A 24,888-nucleotide genomic window follows, 5' to 3' on the forward strand; every position below is an offset into this window, starting at 1 on the left:
GGTGAAACTTCACTTCTGTAATATTTGAATTAGAAGCTCTTTTGTAATTTTTAAACATGTATACACAGAATTAAAAAAAGATAAAAGGAAGGCAGAAAGAGAGGAAAGAAGGAGGTTAACATTCACTTGAAATCCTCACTCAAATGAAAATGGAATTGTATTTGAAAAATAGCCAGGCATCATAAGGTCCTTGTTTTATTTGACTTCCCCTAGACTTGAGCTTATAGGGAAAGCACACTAGGACACCCCGGGAAGCCTCTTGTGAAGAGCTCAGTCCCTTCTCACAGAAAACTGGTGTGTTTTTAGGTTGCTGTGCTAGTGATTAGGGCAGTATACACCCTTTAGGTAGAAAAGAAAGTGTGACAATTGCTCCAGGCCTTGAAAGAAAAATTGATTTAAATGCAAAAGCAAAATTCCCTCATTTCCTCCTATGCTTTTTATTTTAATATGTACATCTACATACATGTATATATCAACAGAAAATCTCTTCCCTCAGCTACACATGAAAGTGGACTCCCACGTGGTTAATGGTTGCTGAACAGGGGCGCCTGGGTGGCTCAGACGGTTAAGTGGCTGCCTTCAGCTCAGGTCATAATCCCAGGGTCCTGAGATTGAACACTGTGTTGGGCTCCCTGCTCAGCGGGGAGCCTGCTTCTCCCTCTCCCTCTGCCTGCAGCTCCCCCTACTTGTGCCCCCTCTCTCTCTGTCAAATAAATAAACAAAATCTTTAAAAAGAAATAAAGGTTGATGAACAGATCTTGCTATTCTCAGAGATTAAGTTTAGGTGGATGAGGACCTTGTAAAGTCATACTGAATATCTCGGCAGATGGATATCCCAAACACTGAGAGAAGAGAAAAGACAAGGGTTCAGGCAGAGGGTCAAATTGATAGCCTCTCTTTGCTTCCAGATTCCAGACTGTGTGAATATCTCACTGTTAGACCTAAGTTTCCCAAAAATATATTTTTTGGGGAAAAAATTCTGATCTTACCTTAAAGACTGGCATCTGTCTCAATAAGACTATAATCATGTACTCAGGCCTTTCTCCCTGCAGCACAGCTGAAATGTGGCTATGTGATATTGTGTAATTAACTGGAAGTCAATTAATATGTGCAACAATTTACCATCACTTTCATTTTCATCATGGAGACTACTCCTAAAAATCCTGACATTAGCAGTGATAAGAATCAATATTTTTAAATATTTTTTTAGGAATCAATATTTTTTAATGGATCACTTATTTAACTAAGTTCTTTGAAAAATTTTTATTTATTTATTTATTTTAAATTTTAGTTAGTTAACATACAGTGCAATATTGGTTTCTGGAGTAGAATTCAGTGATTCATCTTTAATACCCATCACCCATCTAGCCCATCTCCCACCCACCTCCCTCCAACAACCCTCAGTTTGTTCTCTTATCATTAAGAGTCTCTTATGGTTTGTTTCCCTCTCTCTTTTTTCTTTTCCCCCTTCCCACATGTTCATCTGTTTTCTTTCTTAAATTTCACATATGAGTGAGATCATATGGTATTTGTCCTTCTCTGACTACTTCACTTAGCATAATACACTTTAGCTCCATCCATGTCATTGCAAATGGCAGGATTACATTTTTTGTTGGCTGAGTAATATTTCATTATATATATATCTTCATTATCCATTCATCAGTTGATGGGCATTCAGGCTCTCTCCTGTTTGGCTATCGTTGATAATGCTCCTATAAACATCAGGATGCATGTACCCCTTTGAATCTGTATTTTTGTATCCTTTGGGTAAATACCTAGTAGTACAATTGCTAAATTGTACAGTAGTTCTATTTTTTTTAAAGATTTTATTTATTTATTTATTTGACAGAGAGAGACACAGCGAGAGAGGGAACACAAGCAAGGGGAGTGGGAGAGGGAGAAGCAGGCTTCCCGCAGAGCAGGGAATCTGATGCAGGGCTCGATCCCAGGACCCTGGGATCATGACCTGAGGCGAAGGCAGACGCTTAACGGTTGAGCCACCCAGGCACCCCTACAGTAGTTCTGTTTGAACTTTTTGAGGAACCTCCATATTGTTCAGAGTGGCTGCACCAGTTTGTATTCCCACCAACTTTTCACAAGCCTTCCCCTTTCTCCACATCCTCACCAACACCTGTTGTTTCTTGTGTTGTTATTTTTAGCCATTCTGACAGTGTGGGGTGGTATCTCATCATGGTTTTGATTTGTATTTCCCTGATGATGAATAATGTTGAGCATCTTTTCATGGGTCTGTTAGTCATCTGGATGTCTTCTTTGGAAAATTGTCTATTCATGCCTTCTGCCCATTTCTTAACTGGATCATTTGTTTTTTGGGTGTTAAGTTTGTTAAGTCCTTTATAGATTTTGGATACCAACCCTTTATCAGATATGTCATTTATAAATATCTTCTCCTATTCCATAGGCTGCCTTTTAGTTTTGTTGATTGTTTCTTCACTGTGCAGAAGCTTTTTATCTTGATGAAGTCCCAATAGTTCATATTTGCTTTTGTTCCCCTTGCCTCTGGAGACATGTCTAGTAAGAAGTTGCTACAGCCGAGGTCAAAGAGGTTTGTGCCTGTGTTCTCTAGGATTTTGATGGTTTCCTGTCTCACATTTAGGTCTGTCATCCATTTTGAATGTCTTTTTGTGTGTGGTATAAGAAAGTGGTTCAGTTTCAGTCTTCCACATATTGCTCTCCAGTTTTCCCAACACCATTTGTTGAAGAGACTGTTTTCCATTGGATATTCTTTTATGTTTGTCGAAGATTAGTTGGCCATATAGTTGTGGGTCCATTTCTTGGTTCTTTATTCTGTTCCACTGATCTATGGGTTTGTTTTTGCCAGTATTATACTGTCTTGACGACTACAGCTTTGTAATATAACTTGAAATCCAGAATCGTGATGCCCCCAGTTTTGTTTTTCTTTTTCAGAATTGCTTTGGCTATTTGGGGCCTATTGTGGCTCCATACAAATTTTGGTTCCTTGTAAGAAATTTAGAACACCAACTTGTGAGGATAAATTCCTTTTGTGGGAAAAAACACAGCAGAGGTAGCCCTGAAGCTGAGTAACAGCTTTAATTATTGGCAGAATTTGCTAGTCTACAGCTTTCTGATCAACCTTGTGCTGCTCTGTAATCTCAAATTTCTCCTTCTCAGTGTTGAAAATCTCACCTTCCTGGTGTCTGGGTTTACAAAGCCTCTTCTTCTTGAAATAAGCATCAGTGAGATATTTTGGGATTTTCACATTGCTGGTATCAATTTTGGTGGAGGTGGCAATGGCAAAATCTGGCGGTGTTCTACATAGAGGAACTCAATTGAGGGCCAGACGTCCAGTCACAAAAAGCAAGCCACTGCTCAGTTGCTTCAGGAAAACCACCATCTTGCCTTTGTGGCACCCAGTGAGGATGATCAAAATGGCCAGGAGTGAGGCTAGTTTGAACTTTTCTCACATGCTGACTGAAAGCTTTTTTGCCATGGCTCAACAGTTTTCAAGGCACATCTTCAGAAGGATAATACATAGGCATTTTGTGAAGTTTAACTACTCTGATGCCATTCTTGTCACAACCAACTGGTTTTGTGACAGTAGCAATAACCTTCTCTTTCTTCTTTTCAACCCTGGATTTAGCTGTTGAATACTTCCTCTTGTACATGGCCTTTCTGGAATACATAGCTGATGGGGATTATCTGCCAATTCCTCTGATTAGACAGGGTTTCTGCTGCTGTGGGGCTTCCCCTCCTTTGGTGTTTTAGTCTTGAGGTTACCCTCCTTAACCTTGCCACCAGCAGAGGGGGAAAAGATGGCAAAGGAGTAGGGGACCCTATTCCAACTGGTCCCCAGAATTGAGCTGGACATCGACCAGACCACTCTGAACATGCACAAAGTCAGCCTGAAATGTAAGAAGATAGATCTGGATCTCTACAAACAGAATATTGCAAGTGGTTGGTTTTGAGGTACAAAGCAGGGAGCCATGATTCTGTGGGCAGATATCGGAGGATAAACAGCAGCGGGAGGGAGCCTGGCCATCGGGACCCTACACTGCCTGTGAGCAATAGCCTCCCGTGCTGGGGATGGGGCACAGACTCACAGACCGGTAGTGGCGGGGAAAGGACTTTAGGGCAGCCCCCCAGAGGGAAACCCTGAACAGCGGGACCACTCATGTGAACTCTGGATGGCTGGCAGCTGTAGAAACTCAAAGCGCAGAAACGTGCCCCAACCTGGAGGGGAGGACTGGGAGCGCTGCTGAGGGGAGCATGACCCAGGATGCTGCAGTTTATAACAGCACAGACAGAAACAGAGATAGTGTGGCCTGGAGAGCTCACTGAAGAACAGACTGTGATCTCTCTGCTCTGAGGCAGAGGGTTGGAAATGGTCTCTTCTGCTCTGACACTCAAAGAGATGCAGAAAGCTGCCAGGGAAAGCCGCCAGAGAACAAAAGTCCCAAAAACACCAGTTTCCACTGAACCCATCCCCCACCACAGGGGGCAGGGCAACTCTGCCCAAACAGGGTTGCCTGAGTAGCAGTGCAGCAGGCCCCTCCCCCAGAAGACAGGCTGGGAGAACAAGGGGCCAGCAACCCTAAGGTCCCTATAAAACAAGTGCAACTTACTTCGGTTGTGGTCAATAATTTGGACTCTATACATTCCCTCAACCACCCATCAACAGAATGACTAAGAGGAGGAACCCCCAAAATAGGAAAGACTCAGAGATTATGACTTATGCAGCAGATTTACAAATGGATTCAGATATAACCAAGATGTCAGAGATGGAATTCAGGCTAGCAATTGTGAAAACAATAGCTAGAATGGAGAAATCAATTAAGGGCAACATAGAGTCTCTAAGGGCAGAAATAAAGATGAACTGGCAGAACTTAAAAATGCTATCAATGAGATCCAATCTAATCTAGATAACCTAACAGCTATTGTAAGTGAGGCAGAAGAACGAATTAGTGACCTAAAAGATCAATTAATAGACAAGAAGGGAAAAGAGGAGGCCAGAGAAAAACAACTCAAAATCCATGAAAATAGAATCAGAGAAATAAGTGACACCATGAAACGTTCCAATGTCAGAATAATAGGAATCCCTGAGGGGGTGGAGAGAGAGAGAGGACTAGAAGATATATTTGAGCAAATTGTAGCTGAGAACATCCCTAATCTGGGGAATGAAACAAACATTTGTGTCCTAGAGTCAGAGAAGACCCCTCCCAAGATCAAAGAAAACAGGCCAACACCCTGGCATGTAATATAAAACTCACAAACCTTAGAACCAAGGAAACCATCTTAAGGGCAGTTAGGGGGAAGAGATTCCTTACATACAGAGGGAAGAACATTAGAATAACATCATACATATCCACAGAGACCTGGCAAGCCAAAATGGGCTGGCAAGACATATTCAGGGTACTAAACGAGAAGAACATGCAGACAAGAATACTTTATCCAGCAAGGCTGTCATTGAGAATGGATGGAGAGATGCAGAGCTTCCAAGACCAGCAGAAACTGAAAGAATATGTGACCACTAAGCCGGCCCTGCAAGAAATATTAGGGGGGTTCTATAAAAGGAGAAAGACCCCGAGTGATATAGAAAAGAAATTTACAGGGACAATCTATGAAAACAAGATCTTCACAGGCAACATGATGACAATTAATTCATATCTTTCAATAATCACTCTCAATGTGAATGGCCTAAATGCTCCCATAAAATGGCACAGGGTTGCAGATTGGATAAAAAGACAGGACCCAACCATATGCTGTCTACAAGAGACTCATTTTGAACCTAAAGATACATCCAGACTAAAAGTGAAGGGATAGAGATCCATCTTCCATATCTCAAAAGAAAGCTGGGGTAGCAATTCTTACATCAGACAAATTAGATTTTAAACTAAAGACTGTAGTTAGAGACACAGAAGGACACTATATCATTCTTAAAGGGTCTATCCAACAAGAAGATCTAACAATTGTAAATATCTACGCCCCCAACATGGGAGCAGCCATCTACATAAGCCAACTGTTAACCAAAATAAAGAGTCATATTGATAACAATATGTTAATTGTAGGAGACCTCAATACTCCACTCTCAGCAATAGACAGATCATCTAAGCAGAAAATCAACAAAGAAACGAGAGCTTTGAATGACACATTGGACCACATGGACCTCATAGATGTATACAGAACATTGACCCTAAACAACAGAATACTCATTCTTCTCGAGCGCACATGGAACTTTCTCCAGAATAGACCACATACTGGGTCACAAGTCAGGTCTCACCCGATACCAAAAGATTGAGATTATTCCCTGCATATTCTCAGACCATAATGCTTTAAAACTGGAACTCAGTAACAAGAAAAAATTTGGCAGAAATTCAAACACTTGGAAGCTAAAGACCACTCTGCTCAAGAATGTTTGGGTCAACCAGGAAATCAAAGAAGAACTTAAACAATTCATGGAAACCAGTGAGAACAAAAACACATCGGTCCAAAACCTATGGGATACTGCAAAGGAAGTCCTAAGGGGGAAATACGTAGCCATCCAAGACTCACTCAAAAAAATAGAAAAATCCCGAATTCACCATCTAACTCTACACCTTAAAGAACAAGAGAAAAAGCAACAAATGATGCCTAAGCCATGCATTAGAAGAGAAATGATTAAGATTAGAGCAGTGATCAATGAATTAGAAACGAGAAACACAGTAGATCAGATCAAAGAAACTAGAAGTTGGTTCTTTGAAAGAATTCATAAGATCGATAAACCACTGGCCAGACTTATCGAAAAGGAAAGAGAAAGGACTCAAATTAATAAAATTATGAATGAAAGGGGAGAGATCACGACTAACACCAAGGAAATAGAAACAATTGTTAGAAATTATTATCAACAACTATATGCCAATAAACTGAGCAACTTGGATGAAATGGAGGCCTTCCTGGAAACCTATAAACTCCCAAGTCTGAAACAGGAAGAAATTGACAACCTGAATAGGCCAATAACCAGTAACGAGATTGGAGCAGTGATCAAAAACCTCCCCAAAAACAAGAGTCCAGGGCTTGATGGATTCCCTGGGGAATTCTACCAAACATTCAAAGAAGAAATAATACCTATTTTACTGAAGCTGTTTCCAAAAATAGAAACAGAAGGAAACTTCCATACTCATTCTATGAGGCCAGCATTACCTTAATCCCCAAACCAGGCAAAGACCCCATCAAAAAGGAGAATTTCAGACTGATATCCCTGATGAATATGGATTCCAGAATCCTCAACAAAATCCTAGCTAAAAGGATCCAACAATACATTAAAAGGATCATCCACCACGACCAAGTGGGATTTATCCCCGGGATGCAAGGGTGGTTCAACATTCGCAAATCAATAAGTGTGATAGAACGCATTAATAAGAGGAGAGAGAAGAACCATATGGTCCTTTCAATTGATGCAGAAAAAGCATTTGACAAAATACAGCATCCTTTCTTGATTAAAACTCTTCAGAGTATAGGGATAGAGGGAACATTCCTCAAGTTCATAAAATCCATCTATGAAAAACCCACAGTGAATATCATCCTCAATGGGGAAAAACTGAGAGCCTTTCCCTTAAGATCAGGAACATGTCAAGGATGCCCACTCTCACCACTATTGTTCAACATAGTACTAGAAGTCCTAGCAACAGCAATCAGACAACAAAAAGAAATAAAATGTATTCAAATTGGCAAGGAAGAAGTCAAACTGTCTCTTTTCACAGATGACATGATACTTTATGTGGAAACCCAAAAGACTCCACCCCCAAATTACTAGAACTCATCCAGCAATTCAGTAATGTGGCAGGATACAAAATCAATGCACAAAAATCAGTTGCTTTCTTATACACTAACACTGCAACTGTAGAAAGAGAAATTAGAGAAACGATTCCATTTACAATAGCACCAAAAACCATCAGATACCTCAGAATAAACCTAACCAAAGAGGTAAAGGATCTATACTCTAGGAACTACAGAATGCTCATGAAAGAAATTGAAGAAGAGACAAAAAGATGGAAAAATATTCCATGCTCATGGATTGGAAGAATAAACATTGTTAAAATGTCTATGCTACCCAGAGCAATCTATACCTTCAGTGCCATCCTGATCAAAATTCCAATGACATTTTTCAAAGTGCTGGAACAAACAATCCTAAAATTTGTATGGAATCCGAAAAGACCCCGAATCACCAAGGAGATGTTGAAAAAGAAAAACAAAGCTGGGGGCATCACGTTACCCGATTTCAAGCTCTATTACAAAGCTGTGGTCACCAAGACAGTATGGTACTGGCACAAAAACAGGCATATAGACCAATGGAACAGAATAGAGAACCCAGATATGGACCCTCAACTCTATGGTCAAATAATCTTTGACAAAGCAGGAAAAAACATGCAATGGAAAAAAGACAGCCTCTTCAATAAATGGTGCTGGGAAAATTGGACAGCTGCATGCAGAAGAATGAAACTGGACCATTCCCTAACACCATACACAAAGATAAACTCAAAATCGATGTAAGACCTCAATGTGAGACAGGAATCCATCAAAATCCTAGAGGAGAACATAGGCAGTAACCTCTTTGATATCGGCCACAGCAACTTCTTTCAAGATAAATCTCCAAAAGCTAGTGAGACAAAAGCAAAAATGAACTTTTGGGACTTCATCAAGATAAAAAGCTTCTGCACAGCAAAAGAAACAATCAACAAAACAGAGGCAACCCACAGAATGGGAGAAGATATTTGCAAATGACACTACAGATAAAGGGCTGGTATCCAAGATCTATAAAGAACTTCTCATACTCAACACCCAAAAAACAAGTAATCAAGTCAAAAAATGGGCAGAAGTTGTGAAAAACATTTCTCTGAAGAAGACATACAAATGGCTAATAGACACATTAAAAAATGTTCATCATCATTAGCCATCAGGGAAATTCAAATCAAAACCACATTGAGATACCACCTTACACCAGTTAGAATGGCAAAAATGGACAGGGAAAGAAACAACAAATGTTGGAGAGGTTGTGGAGAAAGGGGAACCCTCTTACACTGTTGGTGGGAATGCAAGTTGGTACAGCCACTTTGGAAAACGGTGTGGAGGAGCCTCAAAAAGTTAAAAATAGAGCTACCGTATGACCCAGCAATTGCACTCCTGGGTATTTATTTCAAAGACACAGATGTAGTGAAAAGAAGGGCCATATGCACCCCAATGTTCATAGCAGCAATGTCTGCAATAGCCAAACTGTGGAAAGAGCTGAGATGCCCTTCAACAGATGAATGGATAAAGAAGATGTGGTCCATATATACAATGGAATATGACCCAGCCATCAGAAAGGATGAATACCCAACTTTTACATCAACATGGATGGGACTGGAGGAGATTATGCTAAGTGAAATAAGTCAAGCAGAGAAAGTCAATTATCATATGGTTTCACTTATTTGTGAAACATAAGGAATAGCCTGGAGGACATTAGGAGAAGGAAGGGAAAAATGAAGGGGGGGAAATCAGAGGGAGAGATGAACCATGAGAGACTATGGACTCTGAGAAATAAACTGAGGGTTTTAGAGGGGAGGGGGGAGGGGTGATCGGTTAGCCCATTGATGGGTATTAAGGAGGGCACGTACTACATGGAGCACACTGTGTGTTATACGAAAACAATGGATCGTGGATCACCACATCAAAAACTAATGATGTACTGTATGGTGACTAACATAACATAATAAAATTAAAAAAAAATAAAATAAAAATACAAAAAAAAAAGAACAAAACTTCTAGAGCCCTATTTCTTCCGCTCCCTTGTGTAACCTTAGTATAGTTACTGCTTACCTCATTCATTGCAGAAATCAGGGACAATAGCCCAAACTGCCTGTGTCAGCAGATTATGAGTAGATGGGCAATGCAAAAGTCTTACTGGTGTAAGTTGATGAGCATCAGGATGGACTAACCGGTTGTCCTCTGACATTCATTCCTCCACTTACCCCTCTCCAAATTCTTAGATCTGATGGTCTGCAACTCAAGGTGACTGACCAGACGAGTTGTCTCATAAGGTGCCAAGATATAGGAATAACAGTAGTTCTGTGGTATCTGGGACTCTTCACTAGGACTAGACTAGGGCCTGGCCTTTGGCCCTTTTTTGATATACAGTTATTAGATGTAGTAGCTGATACCCCCAGGAAACAGGAGTAAGTATACCTAGATTTCTGAGAAGGATGAATGACTACTATAGAAAAGGACAACAAATTGAAAATATATGCCATTCAATGCAGAATTATTGGAATGGATGGGCTAATAATTTAAAATATACAAGGTAAATATATTTAAATATTTAAGGTAATAAATTAGTAATATGAAATATAATAAGATAATTTTAAAGGATCAGATGAAAAATATTAGCCATAAAATATATATTGATCTACATATTTACCATTTCTGACACTCTTCATTTCTTTGTGCAGACCTCAGTTTCTGTTTCATAACATTTTACTTCAGCCTAAAAATATTCTCTTATCATTTCTTTTCAAATATATTTTTATTTTAGAATAGATTCAGATTTATGAAAAGTTGCAAAGATAGTATGGAGAGTTTACATATACCCTGCATTCTGTTTCCCCTACTGTTAACATCTTACATTAGTATGGTACAATTGTCACAACTAATGAACTAATATTGATACATTGTTGTTAACTAAAGTCCATACTTTTTTTTATTTCCTTCGTTTTTAATCTAATGTCTTTTTTCATTCCCAGAAACACATTTAAGATACCATATTACATTTACCTATCCTGTCTCTTTAGGTCCCTCTTGGCTGTGATTGTTTCTCAGACTTTGTTTTTGATGACTTTGACAGTTTTGAGGAATACTGGTCAGGTATTTTGTAGATTGTCCCACATTTGGGTTTGTATGATGTTTTTCTCATGATTAGACTAAGTTATGTATTTTTGGAAGGAAGTCACAAAGTGTCCTTCTTGTCACATCATATCATGGGTACATGCTATCAGCATGATTTATCACTGATGATATTAACCTTTATCATCTGTCTGAGGTAGTGTTTGTCAGGTTTCTCCACTATAAAGCTACTCTTTCTCCTTACTGTTCTCTTTGGAAGGGAGTTATTTTGTGCAGCCCACATTTGAGGAGTGGGGAATTATGCTTCACCTCCTTGATGGGAGACTATCTACATAAATTATTTGGAATTCTTTTATATGGGAGGTTTATTATGAGTATATTATCCTCCATTTATTTATTTACTAAATCTTTTATTTATACCAATATGGACTTATGGATATTTATTTTATACTTTAGGTTATAATCTAATACTACTTTATTTTCTTTTTCACATCACTCCAACTTTGGCCCCTGGGAACTCTGTCAATTGATTGCTGTGTCTCTATGACATGACCCCATCATTTTTTTTTTTAACACTTCCTTACTTTCTGGTATTACAAGATGCTCCAGGCTCATTCTATTTCCATTCTCAGTCTTAGAGTCTGCCATTTCTCTAAGGAGCCCTGGTTCCTTTTATTGCAGAATGATATTAGAAACTAAGATCTGGGTACTGGGTGTAGTGTTTCTTTTTGTGCAGGTTTGCTGATGACAAATTCTCTCAGCTTTTGTTTGCCTGATAAAGTATTTATTTGGTCTTTATTTTTGGAGTTTCCACACCTTGGATATAGAATTCTTTTCCAGCTCATATTCTTTCTAACAAGAAGTACTCATTCTTACCTTTATTCCTGTATATATAAGGTATTCTTTTTCTTCCTCTGGCTGCATTTAGGAACTTTTTTTCTGTATCAATTTCAGCATCTTGATTATGATGTGCCTATACATAATTTTCTTTGTGCTTATACTGCTTGGGTTTGTGGAATTTTTTGGATCTGTGAATTCACAGTTATTATCAAATAGGAAAACTTTCAGCCATTCTTTCTTCAAATATTTTCGCTGAACCTCCATTCTGGGACTCCAATTACTTATAGGTTAGACTACTTGATATTGACCCACATGTCACTAAGGCTCTGTTCATCTTTTTTCAACTTTTCATCCCCTTCTTGTGCTTCAATTTGGATAGTTTCCACTGCTGCATCTAAAAATGTACTCATTTTCTACAGCGTCTAATTTGCTATCAATCCTACTCAATGAAATTTCCATTTCAGATATTATATTTTCACCTCTAATACTTTCCTTTGGTTCTTTCCTATAGTTTTCATTTCTTTCCTCATTATGGCAATATTTTCCTTTAACCTATGACCTTTCCTTTAACCTTTAACCTTAATATTTTAATAGGTATTCTAATTTTTTTGTCTGCTAATTCCATCCTCTCTGTCATTTCTGTGCCTTTTTATGTGTCTGATATTTCTCCTGGTTATGGGTCGTATTTTCCTGCTTCTTCACATGTATAGTCATTGTTTATTGGGTGCTGGATATTGTGAATGTTTTGTTGTTGAGTGCCTGGATTTTATTGTTTTATCTTAAAGAATGTTGAGTCTTGTTTTGGGAGGCAGTTAAATCACTTCCAGATCAGCTTTAAACTTTCAAGGCTTGTTTATAAGTTTTGTTATGGCAGGCCTAGGATAGCCTTTACTGTAGGGTTAGGTTAGCTATACCACTAACGTGTGATCATCCTGGGGTCTCTACTTAAGTGCCTGGGTACTCTACAACATTTCTCTGCTCTGGCTGGCTGGAAAGCAAACATTTCCTAGTCCTGTATGAGCTCTGGGAATTGTTCACCTTCCAGCTCTCCAGCAGTTGTTCTTTGCCCATCCTCACTGGAATTTCATGCTATGCATGCACAACTCAGTATGTATCAAAGACTAAAGGGAATTCCTATGCCAATTTCTGTAGTTCTTTCTTTGTATAGCTCTATCCTCTCTAGTACTCTGCTCCACTAATTATAGCTGCCTCAGTCTCCCTGAATTCTGATCTCTGACTTCAAATCAGCAAGATCACTGTGTTCTGCTTGGACTTTCCATCCATATGCTGTTGTCCAGAAATTGCTTCTAGGCAGCAAGCTGAGACAATCATAGAGACTACCTCATTTGTTTTTCAAAAATCACAGTCTTTCACTGCCTGTTGTCTATTGTCTGAAAACAGTTGTCTCCTATATTTTGCTTAGTTTTCTAGTCATTTATGGTAGGAGGGCAAGTCCAGTGACAGTTACTCCATCATGAATGTGAGTGGAAATTCTATTCATAAAAGTATAATAATTGAAATAAAAAGTATGACTGATGGAATCAATCCCAGGATAAATTTAGCTAAAGAGAAAATTGGTGAGTTAAAGATAAAATTGAAGAACTTTCCCAGAAGATAGTAGGAAAAGATAAAGAGATAGAAAATATAAAAGAAAATCTATAGGATATGGAAGATGAAAGTAAAATTCCAACATCAAATAAAAGGAGTCCAAGAAATAGACAAAATCAAAAGTAGGAAGAAGTAGCTACTTTAAGAAATAATGGAGATAAATTTTCCGGAATTGAAAAATAATGAAAGACTTAATGTAGTAAAGAGTCATAGAGTGTCAAATAGGAGAGAAAAGGAAAACCTATACTAGATACTCTATAGTGAACATTAAGAGCATCAAAGAGAAAATTCTGGGTGTCCTGAAAGAACAAAGAGTGCACCTACAAAGGATCAAGAATCAGGTAGATCTCAGACTTTTCAATAGCAGCATTAGTTGTAAGAAGAAAATGAAGTATCATTGGGGAGATTAATAGGTGAGCTTCACAGAGAAAAAGCCTGGGAGGGAGGGGAAACCAGAGGAAGAACTGAATTAATTGGTAACTGATTAAAAGCCTCCACAGCTATAGTTTAATGGTACAAAAGTTTTGTGCATATCTTCCAGGACAGGAAATTAGGCATGATTTTCCCCCACTGGATGATCTTTCTCCTCTGGCATTAAAAGAATAATTTCATCTTGCATTTGTATTACATTTTATACATTTAAAATTATAGTAATACTTACTACCACATTTGGACATTTTTGGAACAGAAAGCTCAAGTGTTACTGTGTTCAAGTAGCATTTTTTGTCTTATTGTATAGACCAGAATGCTGAAACCCATTAAAGTCATGCCATGGATTGCTCACAGAGCCAAACCTAAACCCCTACAACTCTAACTCCCACATTTCTGCTGTTTCTTCAGCATAGTGAAAGAACATGAAAGCTCAGGTGATCTGGGTGGATTGTCAACTGATTTGTCAAATGGACCTTGCTTAGAAAGGCCTTTTGGCAAGGAGTAGGCATTCTCAAATGAAAGGTAATTGTGCCATTCATGAGAAGGCTGTATTTGGCTTATGTACCATGATTGTCTTCAGCTCTGAGATATGATCCAATAATGAAAAAACATCTCTTTTCCCACTTGGAGTTCTTGTTAGTCATTTATGTGGATAAGGTTTTATTGGGGTAATTATTGCAAATGTGGAACACATGAAGAGTGGTTCCAATTGCATTTTTAGAGCATAAATGTGTGATAATGAATTTCACGGCAACTCATACAAATCTCCTTGTCTTGAAAGCTACCAGCAGGAGAGACATTACTGTCTGTCTGTCAGAGAAATAACAGAGAGGAAGAAACCCTTCTTCTAATTTTTCCTTCTTAAATATGAAGTGTCTCTTTCCCATGGAGCTCATAAAGACCTTTCATGTTGTCAGCTATACATAAGCATTCTTTTTACCAACTACCCTAAGGTTCTAAAAGTACCAGTGAAGGAACAAAAAGACCATAAAAATTCTCAGAAGCTGACTGAACACTACAGTCTCAACACCTCCTAATTAGGAGGGGAATGGAATCATGAATGCAACAGTGTGTCAGCCCTATAGCTGGTCTACTCTTTGGTAGGGTGATGAGCTTCAGAGAGCCTGCTCCATCAATGTAGAATGTGGTCTCCTGCTTTGTAACTAAAGATGTACTCTGTGAGAATCTGGAAACCCCTGTCTCCACTAGACACACACACACATACACATACACATAACACACACACATACATATACACATACACACACTCCCTCTCTAGCAGAACCTTCATGCTATAAAAGCACAGCCCTTGCGTAGACCATTGAAAATTAAAACAGAAATAAGGACGGATGGGGTCTGAACTGTATGTTAGGAAATTTCAGAGTCCTATGTATCAAAATTGTAAACAAAACAAATACAAAACCTGATCTAATATTGAAGTCTAAAATGGGAGTTCCAGAGTGCCCTTCCAAAGATTAGGAGCCACTCAACTTGCCCCTAGAAGAAGGGCCCCCAGAAGAACCTTACTCAGAAAAATGTCCCCACATAACTCCACCCAATCTCATTCAGAGAATAAATGCTCCAGAGTATCCCAGAAGATGCCAAGGAAGATGGTGGCAATTGACTGTGAGATGGTGGGCACAGGACCCAAGGGGCATGTCCATTCCTTGGCTTGATGTAGCATTGTCAACTATCACGGAGATGTGCTTTATGATGAGTGCATTCTCCCCTCCTCCCGTTGTAGACTACTGGACCAGATGGAGTGGCATCTGGAAGCAGTACATGATGAATGTTGCACCCTTCAAGATCGCTCAGAGCCAGATCTTAAAGATACTCACAGGGAAGACAGTGAAGACAGTGGGGGCATGCCACCCACAACTTCAAAGCCCTTCAGTACTTCCACCCCAAGTCCTTCACCCACGATGCCTCCCATATCCCTCCCCTCCCCAGCCGGAAGGCCCACTGCTTGAAGAATGCCACCATGTCTCTGAAGCGTCTCACCAAGAAGCTTCTGAATCGGGACATGCAGACTGGGAAAAGTGGACATTCATCTGTGGAAGACGCTCAGGCCACCATGGAGCTGTACAAGTTGGTTGAAGTGGAACGGGAGCAGCACCTGGCCCACAATCCCCCCAAAAGACTAGCAGCAGTGGGGATGCTGAGGCAGAGGGAGCATGGCAGCCAGGAGAAACAGGGCTGTGGACCAGTGGACAGCTCTACCAGCTTCACCTCTCTGCAAGCTTGAAGTGTGAGGGAGAAAGAGGCTCCACCCTAGACATAACATCCATTGAAATTTCACCTCAGGTGTTGTTTTCTGTGTCTCGTTAAGTATCCCGTGGAAGGAGAAAGCCTCTACATCAGACTCAGCCCTATGCTGTTTACCTTTTAAATGGTGCTAAACACAGATCCCAGGGTGTTTGCTCCAGTCAGGCCTTTTGACTTTCAAGGGGCAGAGCATACTGGGAAATGTAGTTTCTCAAACTGCCTTATCACTAGGGTGGCCCCAGTCTCATTTTATGCCTTTTGTTCTCAAGTAATTAGCAACATCCTTTCACTTTAAAAAGTACCCTGGTTGGTTGATCACACTGTATCACAGACTCTGATTTTGGCTCAGAGTCTCCACCTAGTCTGTTTTAGGATATCGCCTCTTCTTCCCCACCTTGACTTATAGAAGAACCATCCCTGGTAAGGTTCAGTTCTCCTTCAGGTTACAAGGCAGTAGAGGTAAGAGAGCATGACTTGGAAATCAACTTTTCTGATTTAGGAAAACAGCCTCTTTCTTAAAGTAATAGAGGATTTATTTAATTTACATCCTACTTGGTAGGTTAAAAAAGAATTTAAAGTGTTTTCATGGTTTTTGGTCTTTTACTTTGCTAAACCAAACCTCTAAAACTCAAATTATTCCCTTGATAAATTTTTATAATGGAAAATAATAAAATAAAATAAAATAAAATAAAATAAAATAAAATAAAGCTCCAAATGTAAAAGGTAATTAAAGTGGGCCAAAGAAAATGAGCCATATGCACAGGTAAGTCTGAAAATCTTTTAGGAATAGCTAATTTATATGTTAATATACTTTGCAATTTTAAGATTTGAATTTTATTCTGCTTTACACTTGAAGCAGTGTTTTTTATTTCAATCAGGACCCTTTGGGTATATAATTTATTACTGGATTTAGAAGAAAATGTAAAACTCTTGCAGAGTCTGGCTAGCACCAGCTGAATTTTGTATCTTTCTTTTTAGACCCCAAAGTTGCTTACCTCGAGTTACAGGCTAGATTGCCTTTGGTAAAACAGTGTAGCTGGCAAAGTTAGTTTTTGGACCCCCTCCCCCAGCTTCCTTACTGTCTCCAACTTTCTCTTTGTGTTATCTGCCCTCCTCCTTCCCTCCCTTCTCCCCCCCACCTTCCCTTCACCTGTTCTCTTTCTTCCTTCTTATTAATATCTGCTCTGAGGAGTCACTCTAATATAATTATTTATGACTTAGTATGGATTTAAATCAACTTTCTTCCCTCTCATACAGAGCATCCCTCTAAGCTTATCTCCAATTATGAAATTAAAGACTTTGTCTCTTATTAAAGAGATTTCAGGCTTCATCCAGCTTGTGGGGAAGGTAGATTTTTGGCCACCAGACCGTAGGCATTTCAGAAATTGATGGATGATTGTACCACTCCAAATACTTAACAGAGGCTAGTACACCTAGTAGCAGTTCAATGAGAATTTGCTAATTGGATAAGTGGTTATCTACCCCTCCTACCAATAAGGCTTTAGCTGTTAGGCCTTTTCTTTGGTTTTTCAATGTGTCCAGATTGGTATTGTGGGGCTTGGGCACATTGTGGGTCCTGATATTACACTGGAGTTTGATAATGAAGAAGGTTACAATATTTGAGAAGATTGAATCTTGAAGGATAATTCAATGAGCAGTCACAGGACAGAATCAGAAAGTTAAACAGACATATATGAATCTTCCAGAATTGAAAACTGTCGAAATTGCTGGAAGATTAGATCATATTAGTCATTTGCTGTAAACCTGCTCCGGCTGTACCTTCAAAGAACAGTTTATTTGCTGACTGTCAGTCAACTGTGGCCTGATTAGAGGGAGCAGGATCTGAGGAGGTCAGAGTCTGGGCTCTGGAATCATTTTTGATGAGTTTTTCTTTTGCCTAAAACACAGCAGGAAAAGCATATGCAAGATGGAGAAGAGATTTACATGTTTTTTCCTTATTGCTTGCACGAAGCTTATATTTCCATTTAAAATCTTTTCAAGGAAAGCTCTTGGAAAAATTGACCCCTGAAGCAAGCATTATTTAGAGTTTGGGAAGTGGCTTTCTGGCAAGGTGTAGGTTTGAATGTGATTAGCAGACAAACCCTGTGCTGGGGCTCTTGGCTTCTGCTGGCTGGCGTTCATCCATACACCACCCAGGCTTCTCTGTTTCTGCTACTGCTAGAAATGTCCCTGCTACTGTTCAGACATTCTCCAGTACATTCCCAAACCTTCCTTAATTGTCATCTCAGAGTGGCCCACCTTCTATGCATACAAATCAGTCATTGTAATTTTCCCTAAGAAATTCTGGGAGGAGGAATTGGTGGTTGAGTTGGATGAGAATATTTCTGCTCTAATCACCAAACCTATCTTACTGATGTAAGGACAATTTCTACCAGCTTTGGGGGAAGAAATTAGAAGAAAAAAGGGGTACTTTGCTCTCCCCTTGACAGAGGTAATTGCCTTAACTGCTATGCAACTTTTCATTCTCGACCTCTTACACTCCCATTCCTAAGAAACCCCTGAGTTGCTCTCTTTTTTGGCCTCATACTGTTTTTCAATAGGTTAAGATTACAACTGTTAATAAGCTAGGGCTTTTGCTGCAGGGCTGTCAAACTGCCCTTTTCAAGTCTGTAAAATTTGTTTAACAATTAAAAGAGATATGAAATCTCATATATTCATGTAAGTAGCTCTTCCTTTCATGTTTTTGCCTAGCTATAACTGGAGATGTTTTTAAACTACAAGCTTTTCATTAAGTAGAAAATATAATCATTGAGGGGAAGGGCAAGATGCTCCTAGTGACCTGTCTAAAGAATCCCTTTAACTAATGACAGCTTCTCTCAAATGAGAGCAAGAATTGAACTGATTCTGAACAATATGAGGGCAGGACAATAAAATCAGGAAAAAATTAAGAGTAACATCACTGCCCTAATAAGTAGTTTTCTGCTGTGAAAGCTTGCAAGCACTTTATTTAAGGCTTATTCGGAAATATAAAAGCCATTGCGTTCTAGGCTCAGTAAGGCAAAATGATAATGGTGAACAATCTTAAAGATCTTTCAGTAAGAAGGCTTACTGGAATGTCTAAGAATTTGCAGTATCATTTGAAATAAAATTTCATTTAATATAGTTCAAAATCTCATTCCAGTGAGCTTCAAATAAGTATCCATGTGACTAATACAACTTTCTTTAACCAGGACCCTTAATTAACCAAACCTTTTTCTAAATCATATTTTTGCAGAAAGAGGTGTACAGAAGATAATCATGTTCTAGTTTTTTAAAAAATAGCATTTCTAGTACACTGTGGGTTCACTATGGGTTAAATACAATCTCTTAAGTCTTTTACAGCTACATCACTAGTCTGGGCTGATGTCATTGATGGTTGGAAAGATGACTCCAAGACCCAGCAATATCTTCAATCTTCAAATATTAAATTTTGTTCACTAATGTAACTTACTATACTCTACTCACTAAGGCAGGAAATTGGACTCATAGGATTTCCAGCCATAAATTTTGAAAAATAATAGGGTTTCAGGTTAACCCCCAGGTACCCAGACAAAAAACAGCCACAGTATTTTATTCTCAGACCCAGTGAAAAAGGGACTGGGCATGATGATGTGTTATTGTATTGAAAGTAGCCAAAAATGATTGCCCATGGTTTGGAAATGATTTTGTTTTATAGTAAATTTGTGGTACTAGAAACTGATCTAGAGTGTTTGTTGTTACTCACTATATGCAGCCACCCAGACCAGTGGGTGACCTTAACATGGTAAATGCTTTAAAATATTTTTTTGTCTAAATAGAAGAATGAGCTGTATCCTATGTATTTTTAAGATATTAAACCTATTTTTGTTGCCAGTTGCTCCTGATAATCTGTTTCCTTTTTGTCTTGTACTCCTACTCATTGAATCAATTGAACTTGTTGCTTCAGGGGAAGACAGATATGACCTGGAACAAATGTATCATTGCTCATCCTTGAGTTTCAGACTGCAATTTTTTAGTGCATTGTGAGATAATAGTTTCAAAAGCCAGGCTTTGATGAGGGTAAAGATTCCCTTTACATACCAAGAGAAAAATGTGGTGGTGTGAAAATAGTAGTTCACCATCAGCCATTGTGTAGAGAGGATGGGAGATACTAACATAAGGGAAGTTTCTGCCACTCAGGAAACCAAAACCATTTTGGTGCTTGGAGGAGGTTGAAGATATATTTGGGGAGGGATGTACTTACTCTTAAGATGCTGATCCCACACTCTGGGCCACAGAAGAGGCTGGGATTGCTTTTCCTGTTCATAAATCTTGGAGGGGATCACGTGGTGCCCCGTATCAACACAAAGTATCCATAGTTGAGTAGAAATGGCACCATGGCATGATAAAGCAAAGAGGTCTGGAGATAGTGTACCTGAAGGGCTGTAAAACAGATCTTAAGTTCTCATGTGCTCTGGTGGGGGATAGAAGAGTAAAGAAAATATAGGTGGCTCAGAAGAGGCCTGGGGTTAGAAGAAGTGGATGCTGAGTGCAGGAATCTTACCATCAGGTAATGGCAAGGTTCATGGTCATTAGCAGTAGCTCCCAACATGATTCCTCAAAAGCCAAGTGGCCGTGAGACACTATGCTGTGGTCATTTATGCAAGATACACAAAGATCAGGTATGGTTAGAGGCAAACTTAGCAGAAGTCAGAAAGGAATCAGAGACCAACATGCAATACAGAGGTTCTTTCACCAGTGCAATGGGGCTATATAAGCTTTCCTCTGCACCCCAATGCCATCTTGAGGAAGAAGAGAAGATATTTTGAGAAAATAGAGGCAGCCCTAATAGGAAGTTTGAACTTTAAATTGATTGAATATTAACCTGACAGATACTGGGAGAATTAGGGCTCCAAAACAAAGTGAAGTCAGATATAGAACATTAGGTTGATTTTTTTTTGTAACTGAGTCATTGTGTAAATTTGTACTTCTTTTAACAAATGCATTCTCTAATTCTTTATTGACTAAGGCAAGACTCATCTGTCTTTTCAACTCAGCACTAAGTCTTACTTTTTATTTATTTTCTAAGTCTTCCTTTATATTTATTTTTTCCAGCTCTATTGAGGTATACCTGGCAAATAAAATATATAAACATCTAAGGTATACTGTGTAATGATTTGATATATGTATACATTGTGAAATGATTACCACAAGCCTCCTAACACATCCATCACCTCACATAATTACTTTTGTGTGTGAAAACACTTAAGATCTATTTCTTAGCAAATTTCAGGTATACAATACAATATTATTAACCATGCTGTGTATATACAGTCACCATGCTATATATTAGATCTCCAGAACTTATTAATCTTATAACTGAAATTTTTACCCTTTGACCAAGATCCTTTACCCCGCTCCCCCTAGTCCTTGGCAACTACCATTCTTCTGTGTGCTTGTTGAGTTCAAAAGTCTTCCTTTCTATATAGTTACTCTGAGGAAAGTATGAAGGGAAATTAAATGACAAGAGAGAAGTTCTTTATTAAAATGCAGATTCCTCTGGAAGTAGTTACACCTTAAAATTGTATCAATTAATACTAAATTATTACTTAACAAAATAATTGTCCATTAACACCTCAGTAGAGGTTTGGGGGGATAATAAAGACTAGGCATTTTAGAGAAGGTGGTTAAGAAAGAATTAAGAAGTGGGACACCTGGGTGGCTCAGTCGGTTAAGCATCTGCCTTTGCTCAGGTCCTGATCCCAGGGCCCTGGGATTGAGCCTCATCTCAGGCTCTCTGCTCAGTGGGGAGTTTGTTTTTCCCTCTGCCCCTCCCCCTACTCATGCTCTCTCCTGCTTTCTCTCTCAAATAAATAAATAAAATCTTTAAAAAAAGAAGGAATTAAGAAGTAGGTGTAGTCTTCTTTATATATCTGAGGTTGCTTGGATAGTATTTATCACTTGGTTCTTAATACACAGGAGAGGACCTGTTATCAAGGCAATACTATGAGGTAGTTAAGAGCACAGGCTTTGGAGTGAGACAAGCCTGGGTTCAAATACTAGCTGTGTCATCTTGAACAAGTAACCTAACCTATTTTAGCTGCATTTTTTCTCATCTGTAAAATGGGGGAAATACTGTGTCTGGCAAAATTTTGTTGTAAGGAATAAGTGCAATCGGAAAACTTCCAAAATAATATCTGAAATGCAATAGTTGCTCCATAAGTGTTTGTTCCCTATCCCTTGTCAAACTGTTTTGGATATCTTCCCTTTGCCTCTTTATCCTTTTCTATCCTACTCTGTGTTCTGGAAGACTGACCTGTATAGATTCCATCTCTGGATTTCCTTGTTCTCTAGCTTCCTGGTGGGTTAGATCAATGGAGAGCACTAGTAGGAGATCAGAGGGAAGAAAGTGAAGTTCGAGTATTTATTCCTTTAGCTTCCATCCTGCAGGATGCCATGGGCTGATTAGGTTCCTCAAGGAAGAGTCACAACTCCAGTCAGGAAGCCCTCTCTATGGAAACCTTTCTCTTTCCTTCTGTTGCTTTTTCAGGCCTGAGGTGATAACCCCCCTCTAATCCCTCCCAATACTTTGTTATCTCTTTCTGTGGTTTACCACACCTTTGTAAATAGTCCCTTTATTAAACTCTCCTCAAATTATTTAGTTTGATCATGCCTGCCTGTTCCTTGCTGAGACCCTGATTGGTACATTCTCTTACCATTTCTAAATATCTATGACAAATAGAAGGAAGACACATGCAGTCTGTCTATAAAGGCCTGAATTAGCTGCCCCAGTCCTTCCTTTGAGATGCTGAGCTCCAATGAGGGGACAGTTTGGTCTAGTGAAAAAACACACAGCAAAGGGTCAGAAGACTTAGAGCTTTGCTTTGGTTCTGCCCTTAACTCTCTGAGCTTGGGCAAGTGATATGGCTCCTCTGTAGGTCTCAATTCTTCTGTAAAAGGAAGGGATTGAATCAGGTGACTTCTATAGTAACTTCTGGTGCTTACTCCACAGTGATTGAAACTTTACCTGATAGAGTTGTAGCAGACATTCTTTTTTTAAAAGATTTTTTTTTAATTTATTAGAGAGAGAGAGCAAGCACAAGCAGGGGAAGGGGTGGAAGGAGAGGGAGAGGCAGGCTCCTCACTGAGGAGGGAGCCCAACAGGGGTCGATCCCAGGACCCTGGAAAGGAGACTGATGCATCTCCCAATCTTCCTTAAGAAAGAAAAGAAGAAAAACAAAATTAAAAAAAAAAGGAGAAGAAGAAGGAGGGGGGATGAGGGGAGAAAGGAGAAAGAACAAACTTTTACAAATGATAAGTGAAGCTTTTAAGCTTTCTAATCAATCTCCCTGCCCTCAGATTGGCAGATTAGGACTCTTGACTTCTGAATGATTTATTATGACTTAAAGTCCATACTTACAGCACTTCAGCTTGATTTCTTCACAATAGGAGGCAATGGAAGGAGACAGATGATAGGCAGGAAACAAGACCAGTCACTGCAGAAATGGGAAATTAAATGGTGATTCTTCTATGTGGCCTTGGCAGACGTCAGAATTTTTTGTTGTTGCTATAGTTGTTTGGTTTGGACAGTTTGTGAGAGTAGGGAGAGGAGAGAGGGAGGGGAATATTTACACACACCTAGACAAAAAGAACAATCAGGGCATATGGAGAGGCATATAATAGCAAGGAGTGGTTTGGGAGAAAGCAGTGAGACTGTGCATTGAGATCTATCATGTTCTAGCCCACTGTGTTGTGGGCTTTATATATGTTATAACAATCACCACAACAGCTATGTGAGGTAGAGATTATTTTAAAGAAGAAGAAACAGGCTCAGAGAGGCTAAGAAACTTGCCCAAGTTCACCCAGGTTTATCAGTAAAGGGAAAAACCAAAAACATTTGAATGTAGGTTTAGCTGGTTTCAAAGTCTATACTTTTCAGAGACTGCTAAAAAATAAGGTCATGAATTACATCCCGTGATTTCAGGGCATACAGATAGTTTAAAACAATTCATTCATGCACTCATTCAAGAAATATTTATTGTGTATCTACTATGTTCCAAGCAATGTTCCATATACTGGGATACAGTGGTGAACAAGTCAGATGAAATCCCTACTCTTACCTCCTAGGAACCTACCTCTTAGTGAGGGAGACAGATAATTAACAAGTATGCAAGTAGCAAAATATAATTTTCTGGTAGCCATAAGTGTTTTGAAGAAAATTAAATAGGGAGAAATTGATTGGGAGGTGGTCATAGGTGGTTTCTCTGAGAAAGTGACATTGAAGTTGACTCTAGAATGACTCAGAAACTGGCCTGCCAAGTCCAGGAAAAAAGGAAATTTCAGACAGAGGTACAGCAAGGAATAGAAGTGGAGCCAGTTTAACTGGAGAGGGAGAGAAAGAAAGAAGGTGATATAGATAACTGTATATCATAATGAAGGATTTGGCTTTTATTCTAAGAATGACGGTGAGCCACTAGGATCCTCAGCTACTTTCTCCACCCAGGTCTTAATGGAAGGATTTCCTGAGAATAAACTTGATGATTTAGGATTCCTAATATAAATCTTAGCTACCTCTCAGAATTAATCAATATCTTTCAAGACAAAAACACTTATTAAATGACAACTTGTATATGGCATAAGATTCCAGTTCAGTGGTTGCCACCCCATCTGTGTGTGTGTGTGTGTGTGTGTGTAGAGTGTGGAGGTAAGTGTGGTATGTATGACTACAAGATCTGGAAGGTCAAGGAGGTGGGTGGGAATACCCACAGACCTCAGCAGTCTTCAGCCCATCTCCTCTCCAGCTTAAGGTACCATAACCACTTTTCCTTACTGCTTGTGGCTATTTCTTGGTCTACCTGCCTGAGTCCCTCCTGAATGAAATTCAGCTTCCAATGAAAATGAAGGGAAGATGTTTGCATGGCTTTGAATCTTGCATTGGCAATTCCAGTGAATGCA

General features: G+C 39.2%; 1 protein-coding gene and 2 pseudogenes across 2 annotated transcripts in view; 1 reads left to right on the plus strand and 2 right to left on the minus strand.

Annotated features, from left to right (window-relative positions):
* The window catches only part of TNMD (tenomodulin), a 181,579-nt gene that overhangs the window by 65,302 nt on the left and 91,389 nt on the right, over nucleotides 1-24,888 (minus strand). The window contains exon 1 of one of the 2 annotated variants that reach the window (XM_078065325.1): nucleotides 20,198-20,289. The exons of the other annotated variant lie outside the window; for it this stretch is intronic. Within the exon in view, the coding sequence (XP_077921451.1) occupies nucleotides 20,198-20,260 (63 nt within the window). The 5' untranslated portion in view covers nucleotides 20,261-20,289. Of the gene's footprint in view, nucleotides 1-20,197; nucleotides 20,290-24,888 lie in introns of those variants that run through there. 2 annotated transcript variants of the gene reach the window in all.
* On the minus strand, nucleotides 2,989-3,518 carry LOC118539785 (large ribosomal subunit protein eL6 pseudogene; annotated as a pseudogene).
* Nucleotides 9,874-15,955, plus strand: LOC118539784 (interferon-stimulated 20 kDa exonuclease-like 2 pseudogene; annotated as a pseudogene).

The sequence above is a fragment of the Halichoerus grypus genome, chromosome X (assembly GCF_964656455.1).
Source record: "Halichoerus grypus chromosome X, mHalGry1.hap1.1, whole genome shotgun sequence".
NCBI lineage: Eukaryota > Metazoa > Chordata > Mammalia > Carnivora > Phocidae > Halichoerus > Halichoerus grypus.